The sequence below is a fragment of the Leopardus geoffroyi genome, chromosome A1, assembly GCF_018350155.1.
Source record: "Leopardus geoffroyi isolate Oge1 chromosome A1, O.geoffroyi_Oge1_pat1.0, whole genome shotgun sequence".
Taxonomy (NCBI): Eukaryota; Metazoa; Chordata; class Mammalia; order Carnivora; family Felidae; genus Leopardus; species Leopardus geoffroyi.
Genome location: NC_059326.1, coordinates 144,152,868 through 144,165,809, shown reverse-complemented (window position 1 = coordinate 144,165,809; position 12,942 = coordinate 144,152,868). Strand labels below are relative to the sequence as shown.

At 33.8% G+C, this 12,942-nt stretch overlaps 1 protein-coding gene across 4 annotated transcripts in view; it reads right to left on the bottom strand.

Annotated features, from left to right (window-relative positions):
- Positions 1–359: 359 nt before the first annotated feature.
- The window catches only part of ZFYVE16 (zinc finger FYVE-type containing 16), a 52,106-nt gene continuing 39,523 nt past the window's right edge, over positions 360–12,942 (bottom strand). For all 4 annotated transcript variants that reach the window (XM_045496926.1, XM_045496906.1, XM_045496897.1 and 1 more), the window contains 4 exons: positions 8,350–8,512; positions 7,405–7,510; positions 6,343–6,510; positions 360–3,162 (listed from right to left, as the gene is read on the bottom strand). In XM_045496926.1, the coding sequence (XP_045352882.1) occupies positions 3,001–3,162; positions 6,343–6,510; positions 7,405–7,510; positions 8,350–8,512 (599 nt within the window). In that variant the 3' untranslated portion in view covers positions 360–3,000. The remainder of the gene's footprint in view (positions 3,163–6,342; positions 6,511–7,404; positions 7,511–8,349; positions 8,513–12,942) is intronic.

Here is a 12,942-nt window from a genome sequence, read left to right as displayed (position 1 = left end):
CTGACTGAACCACCCAGATGACTCTACAATGATAAGTTTTGTGTATTATTCTGATTTTTGAATCATGTATGTGTGTCTGTGTAAATATATATATAATATATAAATATCTATGAAACTTTTTAAATTTTTTAATGTTTATGGGGGGGGGGGGGGAGAATGAGTGGGGGAGGGGCAGCGAAGGGGAAAGAGAGAGAGAATCCCAAGCAGGCTCTGCACTGCCTGATGTAAGGCTTGAACTCACAATCCATGAGATCATGACCTGAGCCAAAATCAGAAGTTGGACATTCAACCAACTGAGCCACACAGGCACCCCTGAAATATATTTTTTTAATCACAAAGAAAAAAATTAAAACCTAAGATGGTTTTGTAGGTTTCTGGTTTATTTCAGGATATTTTCTTTTAAAATAGGAGTCAAGTTATCAAAGTTATACTTGCTACTAAAAAAAGAAAAGTTCTGTTCTTATAAAACAATATTTGAATCTAGGCTATTATAAATTTAGGCAGTTGAGATACCATAGTCAGGCTACTGCTTTTATGATTAAATCAGAAGGTGAGATATTCATACAAGAGAAGGTCCAGTCTTTCTATATATTACCTACTTTTCAGATTTTTATCTCTTACCTGGCCGAGTTTAATGCCCATTATCTAACAAGTTCTCCTTATCTCCTTATCTCTCTCTAACATCTTCTCCTTATTGGTATAGCCATCCTCCTGGGTTGTTTTCCAACCATGTAGTCAAGATTCATATCTCTATTATAGCAATTACTTTTACTTTGTTAATTATCTGCTTCACATATTCAGTTCCATTAGGGACAGAAATATTTTATTCATCTGTCAACCAGTGAAGCCTAATAAAGTGCTCTGCACATAGCAAGTATATAGACACAAAGTTTGTTTGGTGGCTGCATAGAACAAGTGGGCTAGATTTTACTTCATATTTCAAAATTCAGAGAAAAAGAGCAATAATAAAAGGCGTAAGACCAAAAACAGATCAGTGCAGACTGAATACACAGAACCATTCTATTTCTTCACCTTTAAAAAAATTAAAATTTCAAAATTAAGTACCAATGTGAAGAACATGACCAAATAAGTAACAATGGCATTCAGAAACATATTGTACAGCTACAAAGAACACTTCAAAATGTGCCTCCAAAGGCACATTATTCCAATTTTTATTAAATGTAGAGACTTTATGAAAACAAATCCAAATCCTATCCTATCCTATATCATGGGAAGCACCCTGCACCAAACTGTTATTTTAAAGTAATTTCAGTACTCATAGACTGTGCAACTACTTATACTGCGAAATAAACACACAGTATACACAGAAAACATAAACTGAGTTTGATATGCAATTGTTTTTATCCTATACCATTTCAATAAATTTCACAGGTTACTTTGTGTTGCCTTTTTATTTAATAGCTGCAACATTTTACATTGCTTATGAAGTAGCTACTTCCAGGAGACTGATAATCTCCTTCATAGGATGTCTTTGGCTAGTACTACAGATGTGATTCAGTAGGAACCATATGACCAATGGAGTAAAATTCTCAGTCTCTCCTAGCCTGAGACTCAGATCCTGAGTTATAACCCTGACTTGGTCTTCATAAGTATTTTCTTACATCAGGGTTATTTAGTGTTGAGATGCTTCATAAGTCTTTTTTCTTACATCAGGGTTATTTAGTATAGTTTTCTTTTTTCTTGAAATATACAATGAGTGTTTCGATACAAAAACATATACCACATAAGAATAAAAAAGAAACATGAAAATTATGATTATATTCTATATAATGTAAATTATAGGACTAACTAAAATATCCCCTTAACTTTTTTTTTTTTTTAACACAAAGTACTTCTTACAATTTTGCTGTTTGAAGAGGAAAGTTCTGTAACAGTTTCAAACACACAGAATTTAACTTAGGTTAATATCCTGTTATAAAAAATAACTACCATATAGAGAATATAAAATATGCAAAAGTAATTAGTTCATTAAAATGTATATTTAGTACATTGGTGTCACTGAAAATATGCAGACTTGCCAAGAAAGTTCTAAGGTTTAAAGGAGAAGTTAAAAAAAACCTGTTTCAGGCTTCATTTATTGCTACATAATGACTACTTCAAGGGTCATATGGCCTGTTGTCCATCACTCTTAGAAGTGGTAAATACAGTGGGGTATATTTTGGAAGGAAAGGAGAAAACATAATGCACTGCAATACAAAAATATTACCTATTTATAAATTATTAAAGACTTATAAAACATATACTGAATCACGTTTTTGCTATAAAAACAATGTATTTAAATATATAAGCACAAAATTCTGAAGCACCCACAATTATTTTAAGAATACCCATTTAATAAAGAAAACCATATATATATATATATATATATATATATATATATATATATATATATAAATTTGAGAAGAAAAAAGGCAAAATTCTGATTTTGATCCAAATAATCAGAGTTTATCTAATCATGGAGGTAGGTCTCCACTCCAATTATACAAATACGTTATCTGCCTTATTCAAAGAATTATAAGACTAAGATCTGGAAACTGTGCCATTGAAATTCATTTTTAACAGACTCTAGAAGCCAGCAATGTAACTGGCATATGTAACAGCTATTTCCCTCATAAGGTTACATCTGAAAAGAGCCTTCATTAAAATCATTCTTGGCATAAAGAGGTATACATAAGTGCAGATACTTTGGCTTTGCATTTAAATAACACAGTAAATGCTACAAATTTATTAAAGACAGAAAAAATCTTTGTCTTTATAGAACTTGTATTAAGTCAGAGCTTCAAAAACTGTGGGTCTCTTAAATTTTTAGAGATTTAAATATTGTGCTAATGATTTAAAAAGATCATTTCCTACCTAAAAAGCAAAACTTACATGTTTCAAACAGCAAATCTTTACTTTTAGTGTCTGTGGCATTTCAGTTTTAGTGGATTTAGTTTTAACAAATTAGTTTGCAATATATAATATTACTCATATCTTTCACTAAAAAAGATTTTCTATAATGAAAAATACTAATTCTATTTCTAATGGTAAACTAGTAGAGCTGGAGGTCCCACCATGGAGTACAGGGATTAGAGCACTATCGAGATCATTTAAATAATGCTGAGGAAGAAGTCGGCCATCAGATCCTGCCTGAAATTCAACCTGGAAAAAAAAAAATCTTGATAAGTCAACCCTAGAAAGTAAGCAATCTTGCTTAACTCAGCAGATGAATATAAACTATTATAAAATATCAGTTTAAGCATGTTAAGAAAATACTTGATAAATACTTCATAAACTAATGTTTCACATCTATATATTCTTTTATCTGCTACATAAGTTGTAAGTGTCTTTCCCATAGACATCATGAAAATTGTTTAAATACCACTACTTCATACTTTAGGTTTCTTCTCAATGCACATGTAAACACACTAGAGAACTAAGGTTTTAAATAATTACCAACATGACTTATAAATAAAAACCTAAGGTATTAAAAAAAATCTACTTAAAATTATTTTGAATTTGTTGTTGCAAAAATATTTAATATTTGAATTTAATGTTGCTGGTGAAAATTACATTTTAATACATTTGACTAAAAAAAATAATTGGGCTACTGAAACAAATAATTACCAGATGCTTACTTGAAAAAGGAATTTTTAATAGTAAGATCAAAGTAGAAGTTCTTTCCAAAAGAACTATGAGTATAACACATCCTGACTGAAGAAAAGCAAACCCTCAGTATATGAACTCATTCATGTTTAGATTAACCATTCTAGAAGAACTTGCTTTAAAACTGATTATACTGGATGTTGGACACAGAAATGCACATTAAAATAATACTGGACTATCATTTTTTACCTATAAAATTGGTAAAAGTCAAAAATTTGATTACATACTGCTTTGATAAAGATTTGGGGGAAGAACTCTCTCACACAAATTGTGGTAGTAACCTCTGTTTGAGACAATATGGTAATATCTATTGAGTACAAACTTACACCTGGCAATTCTACTCTAAGAATGTTATATACTCACACTTATGCAGAAGCAAAATATTGTGGATAACCTAAATGTCAATCAGTACATAAAAACTAGTTAAATAAAATTATGGTACATTTATATAAGAAATGACTACTATGCAACTGTTAAAAAGAATATGTAGTCATATGAAATATCTCTAAAACATAGATTGAAAGAGCAAGGTTAAAAAATAAGAGTAAAAGGAGGAATAAAAAGGATTTGTATACTTATTTGCTTGTACATGCAAAAATTCATAAAGACTACATAGAAATGGTTAACACTGATTGCATGACCAGGAATGGAGGATGAAGAAGAATATGGAGATAGACTATAGGGGTTGGGAGTCAAGAGTGGGAAGGAGATATTTCCAGGGCTATTATCTTATACAACTCTACTGGGAACCATTTACATTATAACCTGGAGTTAATATCTCTAGGGGCTACCCATTACATGGACTACGACATGAATATTGCTCTCTGGAAATGTTTGAAAAGATGGTCCTATTCTGTTGTGAGACAACAGAATATATATATCATTCTCTGCCCCTGGTTTCTGGTATAGGGCTCCTGACACCCTAGTAATTATATACATATATATGTGTGTATATATATATATATATATATATATATATATATATATATGTATATATATACATATATATATATGTATATATATATATACATATATATGTATATGTATATATGTGTGTATATATATATATATATATACATATATATATGTGTATATATATATTCACACATTTTTTTTTTAATTTGTTTGTTTTGAGAGCTAGAGCTCAAGCTGGGGAGTGAAAGAGAGAGAGGGTGAGAGAGAATCCCAAGAAGGCTCCATGCTGTCAATGCAGAGCCCAAGGCAGGACTCCATCCCACCATGAAATCATGACCTGCTCCAAGATCAAGAGTTGGACACTTAACCGACTATGCCACTCAGGCACCTCTACCCTTGTAATTTCTTAATTGATAAGAACACTGTTAAGTGTCTCTTGTTCTCATATTTGTATTTCACACTGTCCGTGACACAGGGCTCCTAAAACCCTTATACATTCCTAAGTGATAAGAGCACTAGGAGTATCTTTTACTCTAATGAAGTGACTCTGGGTGGGTTCCTGAATGGGGACTGGTCACCAGAAAGACCAAGCCATAATTAGAAGCTTTAGATTTTCAGCTCTACCCTTAACTGTCCAGAGAGGGGAGAGGGGCTAAAAATGGCATTACTATTTGATCCTACCAACATAAGAAAGCCTCCATAAAATCCCACTAGTGGGGAGTTTAGAGAGCTTTAGGCTGGCTAATACAGCCACACTAGGAGGGTGACATACCCCAACTTCACTGGGACAGACGTGCCTATGCTTGAGAACCTCCCAGACCTCACCCTATGTCTTCATCTGTGTATATCCTTTAATAAACTGGTAAACGTAAGTGTTTCCCTGAATTCTGTGAGCCACTCTAGGAAATTAATTAAAACCAAGGAGGAGGTTGTTAGAATTTCTGATCTATAGCTGGTTGTTCAGAAACAGAGCGGACAACCTGGGCTTATGATTAGCATCTGAAGGGGTGTGGGGGAACAGTCTTGTAGGAATGAACCCTTAACCTATGGGATCTGATGCTCTCTCTCTGGGTATATAGTGTCAAAATTGAGTTGAATTTCTGGATATCCTGCTGGAGGCTGAGAACCACTTGCTGGTGGGTGTAGTTTCTCTACATATCTGGTGACCAGAAGTGTCAGAAATGAAGAATTTTGTGTGAGTAGTAAAGGAGACTCACAGGAAGGAAAGACACATTAGAGAAAAACATAGGAAAGAAAAGACTAAGGTTTTCCTTTTTTTAACATTTTTAGACTTCTGTAATTTTAAATCATGTGAACAAAGTCAGAATTTAAAAAATTAAAAACCTACTTATCAAGTAGGACTGCTATGGTGCAGAGGTCAGCAAACTATGGCCCGTGGGCCAACGTGGCCCACCAGTTATTTTGTAAACAAACTTTCATTGGAACACAGTGAACTCATTAGTTTATATACGGTCTATGGCTGCTTTTGCACTATAATGGCAGGACTGAATAGTTAGTTGTAAAAGCCGTCAGCCCACAATGCCTAAGATATTTACTGTCTCACCTTCTACATAAAAGTTTGCTGACCACTGTTGTAGAGAGTTAAAGATGATAATGTACATGCAATGTGTAGTACACATTGATGTTCAACAAATTTTAGTTCTCTTCATTTGTCCCAAATAAAAGGTTAAAGAAAAAACTTTTGATTATTTAATATATGATACATTCATTTCAAAAATACATTACCAAAAAATGCCTCACCATATCAGTATCAGTGGAAACTCTGAGACCAATTTTATTCATCCCATTACTCTTCAGAGTTTTCAGGTGAGGACACAGTGCAGCACTACAAGCCATGGCTATTTCTTTTGCAAACTGATAATGAGTTGCTGAAATAGATAAATCCTGGTCCTTTAGAAAGTAGAACACCTGAAATGTATTTAATTAGGAAACAAGTCATGATTAAGATTAAAAGTAGCTTGAAAAATACAACTGCTACTTTCAATTCAACTTTATTAATAAAATTCCAGTGTTAGTGCCATGGAATTCACACGTTAAAAGCATTATCTATATATACACACATTAGTAAGTAGTAAGTAGCAAGAGCTTAAAACCAAAGATTCTGGAATATGGCAAGACTTAGCTATTTTAACCTAAAATTAACCTGTGGCAACAAAAACCCTGTTAATTCAGTTTAGAGAAGGGTACCAATGAGTCCACCCTATAAGATCACCTTCCTGTAAGGATCTTAATGAAGTTAAAAATCATACAAAGAAATAATATTCTATAGTTTCTATGTCCTCTATAGTTTCTCTGTAAAATCACAGAGAATACCTAAGAAACGAGTAACACTGATTGCCTGACCCAGGAGATAGAGTGAGGGAGAATATGGACATAGACTAAGGGGTTGAGAATCTATAATTCCATATCCTCTTAGTTTAAAGTTGGAACATGCAAAAATAATTTTCCATTGTGAATGCTGATTATAAACTGATATTTATAAAATATTTTATTTTTTATAAAATAAGAGAAAAATGAAAATAATACAGTCAAATAACATATTACTATACAAAGATAGCAATGCTGCCAAAACTTAACTATGAGCCGGCAGGGAGTACAGGCAGTACCATACAAAGCCTGAAATAATCTTATGGAAATCCAAATCTGGTATATAGAAGGCAGTCTGGGATGAAAATATGTGTGTGTTTCAACATGTAATATAAAAAGTGTTAATAAGCTGCAATGAGAAATCTCCCAAGTTAAAAAAAAAAAACCATATCCAAACACAACATATAAAGGGAAGGAATCTTCTTTCTCAGTTACCTCAGTACACTTTACAGTCTTCTCATCAGTTTCAAAATCTGCTTCCAGTTTTATTTTTTCACTTGGAAATCCTTGTAATGATATTCCATCCACCGAACTAATAACACTAACAGAATAAAACATAATATGGTAGTATTATTAGTACAAAATGCTTTCTATGAAATGAGTCATTAGATTTGAATAAGGAGAAAATATATGAAAACTATAAATTTATAGCAGTAAGATAGCTCATTACATACAAATATTTAAATAATATTTACAAATAATTAGAACATTTACCAAGATTTCTTGATTGTGTAGCAAATTATATCTACTCTTTCATATGCCCAATACAGACCTGAGGTTTAAAATGCCCTAGTCTCCTAAAAGAAAAGCTGTCTGAGGAATTTCAATAACTTGGTTTTGGAATCCTTCAGCATTAGCCCTCTTTTTCCTTCTTTACTATAGACCCTTTAGCCAATCTCCAAAATAGCAAGAAAATGGATAACTAAAAGGAAGGAGTGGCAGTAATATTCTATACGGTCTCTAATGTATATATTATTAAATTCAGTTATTGTATTTATGGTGAATCAACATAAAAAAGAATAAACACTCAAAGGGTATCCTTTACTTACTTCACAAAAATAGGTACCAAACAACAGAAAAAATATGTTGCCTTTTTCAACCTTGGTATCAAGGTCACATTGCTACAAAGTGCACATTTTATCACTGTCCCTCTCCCAAAGTGACCACTCTTTAATAATTTATAGCATCCTAGTCAAGAAAATACACATGAGGCTGGTTAAGCACATGTTTGAAAAAAAAGACCACTCAGTAGAGTATAGGCATTTAAATTAATGGTATAATTCTATATTGACTCATAAAATGCTTAATTTTGTTAGCAGGGCATTTTTATCCTTCCCCTTCCATCAAATCAATTATATTTTAGTAACAAAAAATTCCTACCCTTTGTTTCCTTTCTCTTCAGAATCTACCCAGCAGATATCCACATATTCTCTGAGGTCTACAGCATCAACTTTCCCACACGTAATTTTAAAGTCTTTCTGTTCTCGTAGAGCTAGTCGCAAGCCATCCATGGTCTCTGGTGTTATTTGTACCATTAAGCCATCTAAAAATGAGTTGTTTCATTCATGAGTTGTTTCATTCCTTTTATTAAATATCAATTTATATATCTAATCCATAAAATTTGCTATCAAAATATGTTCTGCACAAGATACAAGTTTTGTATCATCTGTTAAATGATTTTAATGATTCTCTACTAAGAAATAAAAGTATTTCAAAGTTAAGGATTCTTTTTTAAACTTTTTGTAATGTTTATTTATTTTGAGAGAGAAAAAGAGTGAGTGTAAGTGGGGGAAGGGCAGAGAGAAAGGGAGAGTGAGAGAATCCCAAGCAGGCTCCGTGCTATTAGCACATACCTTGACGTGGGGCTCAGTCTCATGAACCAAGAGATCATGACCTGAGCCAAAATTAAGAGTCAAAGCTTAACCAACTGAGCCACACAAGCGCCCCCCTCTTTTAAAAAAAAAAAAAACAAACAGTGGAAAGAATTTTCATTACTATGATGAAATTACTGATGCCAAACTGCCCTATCATAACCAGTCATAAAACTAGACAAAATATATGAGGTAATTATTTTCAGGTAGTGAACAACATGAAGTGCAATACTGTGATTCCTAGAGGAAAACTCAACAGGTACACCCACAATTGCCCAGGTTCTAGGCTTCAAGACAATTTCTGCATGGTGACCCATTAAACCTACAATGGCCATTACTGGGCTGAGAAGTCAGAGATAAGTTTGGGGAAGCCTGGAATCAGTTTGGGGTCAAGCACTGAAGGGGGAGACACCAGATGACTGTGTGTAAGGATCCCTTTGAGTCCTTGGACAAGAATTGCGGACACAGTATTCAAGTTAGATTAGATGAAGCCTAACAGAGAATAGCTATTAGGCTTGGAACGTAACAGAGATACTAGAAACCAAGCAATGCTGGGAGATACTGACACTCTGGACCAACCAAAGTAGAGAGACCTTATTAACATCTCATTAACTTGCACTGTGGCAAAACAAAAACAAACAAACAAAAACCAAAGCCCTTACAAAATCTGTAGGCAAAACAGATTTGGAGAAGAGTCCTGCCAGATTGTAAACACCTTAGGAGTTCCACAGATCCATCTGTTAACAAAGTGAAAAATACAGACTACACAAACTCAACATGATTTGCCAGGAAAATGCCTGCTTAAATATAAACCTTCTTCAGAAAAAGTTAATAGAATCTAAAGTCTCTAAGCATATTAACAGTGACAAGTATATAATCAAAAATTACCAGAGAGAACTACAAGAAAATGTGAGCCTCTAAACAACTGAAACCAACCATGAGATAGATAGATAGCCAAGATGCTGTATTAAACACACACTTGAAAACATCTATTCTAAAATATATTTAAAGACCTAAAGCAAAACTTTCAAAGAATGAAAAGCAAATATGGGCTAAATGAATAAACATTAAAAAAAATATTAACAGAAAAAGAGACTAAAAAAAACCAAAGGGAAATTCTAGAACTGACAAGTGTAACTTGAAACTGAAACCTCAATGGATAAGCTGAATAGTAGACTGAAGATGGCAAAAAAAAAAAAAAAAAAAGACTCAGAGAACATGAAGAAAGGTCAATGAAAATTATCCAATCCAAAGAACCCAGAGAAAAATGATTAAAGAAAAATAAACAGAACATCAAGGACCCAAGGGATGGTATAAAAGAGATATAGATATAAATATACATATACATATATACATATAAAAATATATAGATATCTCCCAGGAGAAAAAGATAGGAATATTAAAAAAAAAAAGGTAGGAAATTCCCAAGATTTGATGACAAATATTGACCCATATTCAAGCTCCATAAATGCCAAGCAGGAAAAATATAAAGAAAACCACATAAAGGCACATCACAGTAAAACTGGTGAAAACCAAAGATAAAAAGGATATCTTGAAAACATCTGGAGAAAAGGGCACATTAAATATGGGGAAACAAATGTAAAAAATTATGCTGACTTTTCATTAGAAGCAATGGAGGCCAATAGACAAGATGACATCTTTAAAGAAGATTAAAACTTTCAAAGAATTCTAAATCTAACAAAAATATCCTTCAAAAATAAGAAATAAATACAGTTTCAGATCAACAAAAGCCAGCCAACTGGTATTACAAAAAATGATACTGACATCTAGTGTCTACTCCAACATATAAAGAGCTTGAAGTTGTCACTCCCATTCTTACAAGAAGAAAAATACTGAACAAACTGAAAATGAACAACTCTTAGGTCAGAGGACTGAGGTCATAGGACAAAATGCTGCCCTGAAAAATGGAGCAAAATCAAAACCCACCACAAAAAAGTAAAACATGAAAAAGCCTACAATAATTTCAATAGATTCAGAAAAAGCACTCAGCAAAGTACAACATCTATTTATGATAAAAACCCTCTCTAAAGGAAATCTAGAGGGAACATCCCTCAACTTAATAAAGGCCTTATATGAAATAAAGGCCAGTATCATACTCCATTGTGAAAAACTGAGAGCTTTACCCCTAAGGTCAGGAATAAGACAAGGATGTTCATTCTTCCCACTTTAATTCAACATAGTAATGGAAGTCCTAGCCACAGCAATTAAAGAACATGAAGAAATTAAAGGCATCCAAACTGGTAAGGAAGAAGTAAAACTCTCACTATTTGCAGATGACATAATACTATATATTAAAAATCTTAGGGGAGCCTGGGTGGCTCAGTCGGTTAAGTGTCCAACTTTGCCTCAGGTCATGATCTCGTTCCTGAATTCAAGTCCCATGTCGGACTCTGTGCTGACAGCTCAGAGCCTGGAGCCTGCTTCAGATTCTGTGTCTCCCTCTCCTGCTGCCCCTCCCCTACTCATGCTCTGTCTCTCTCCCTCTCTCAAAAATAAATATACATTAAAAATTTTTTTTTTAAATCTTAAAAGACTCCACCAAAAACTTAACTAGAACTGATAAGTAACTTCAGTGAAGCCTCAGGATACAAAACCAATGTACAGAAATTGGTCGTGTTCCTATACACTAATAAACACAGAGTAAAATTAAGGAAACAATCCCATTTACAACTGCACCAAAAACAGGGGCACCTGGGTGGCTCAGTCAATTAAGTGTCTGACTTCAGCTCAGGTCATGATCTCACGGCTTGTGAGTTCAAGCCCTGTGTCAGGCTCTGTGCTGACCGCTCAGGGACTGAAGCCTGCTTTTGGATTCTGTCTCCCTCTCTGCCCCTCCCCCGCTACTGCTCGCTCGCTCTCTCTCAAAAATAAACAAAAAAAATTTAAAAAAAGGAAAACAAGGCAATTGCACCAAGAACAATAAAATATCTAGGAATAAACTTAACCAAAGAAGTGAAAGATCTGTACTCTCAAAACTATAAAACACTGACAAAAGAAATTCAAGATGATACAAAGAAATGGAAAGACATTCCATGCCCATGGGGTGGAAGAACAAACATTGTTTAAAGGTCTATACTACCCAAAGCAATCTACAGATTTCATGTAATCCCTATCAAGATACCTACAGCATTTTTCACATAACTAGAACAAACAATTCTATAATTTGTATGGAACCAGAAATGACCCTGAGTAGCCAAAGCAATTTTGAAGAAGACAAACAAAACTGGAGGTATCACAATTTCAGACTTCAAATTATATTACAAAGCAGTAGTAATTAAAACAGAATGGTACTAGCATAAAAATATACACATAGATCAGTGGAATAGAAGAGAAAACCCAGAAATAAGCCCACAATTATATGGTCAGTTAATCCTTGACAAAGGAGGGATGAATAAATAATGAAAATGACAGTCTCTTCAATAAATGATACTGGGGAAACTGGACAGCTACATGCAAAAGAATGAAACTGGGGCGGTGCCCGGGTGACTCAGCTGGTTAAGCATCCAACTCTTGATTTTGGCTCAGGTCATGATCTACGGTTGCATAATCAAGCCCCACTTTGGGCTTCATGCTATGCATGGAGCCTGCTTTATGATTCTCTCCCTCCCTCTCCCTCTCCCCCTCCCCCTTCCCTGCTCATGCATGCACATGCTCTGTCTTAAAGAAAAAAAAAAGGAATGAAACTGGACCACTTTCTTATACCATACAAAAAAATAAACTCAAAACAGATTAAAGACCTAAATGTGAGACCTGAAACCATAAAAATCCTTGAAGAGAGCACAGACAGTAATTTCTCTGACATAGGCAACAGCAACATTTTTCTAGATATGTCTCCTGAGTGAAGAGAAATCTAAGTAAAAATAAACTATTGAGACTACATCAAAACAAAAAGTTTCTGCACAGTAAACACAACAAAATTAAAAGGCAAGATCCTGAATGGCCGAATGTATTTGCAAATGATATATCTGATAAAGGGTTAGTATCCAAAATATATAAAGAACATATACAGCTCAACACCCCAAAAAACAAATATTCCAATTTAAAAATGGGCAGAAGACATGGGCAGACATTTCTCTGAAGA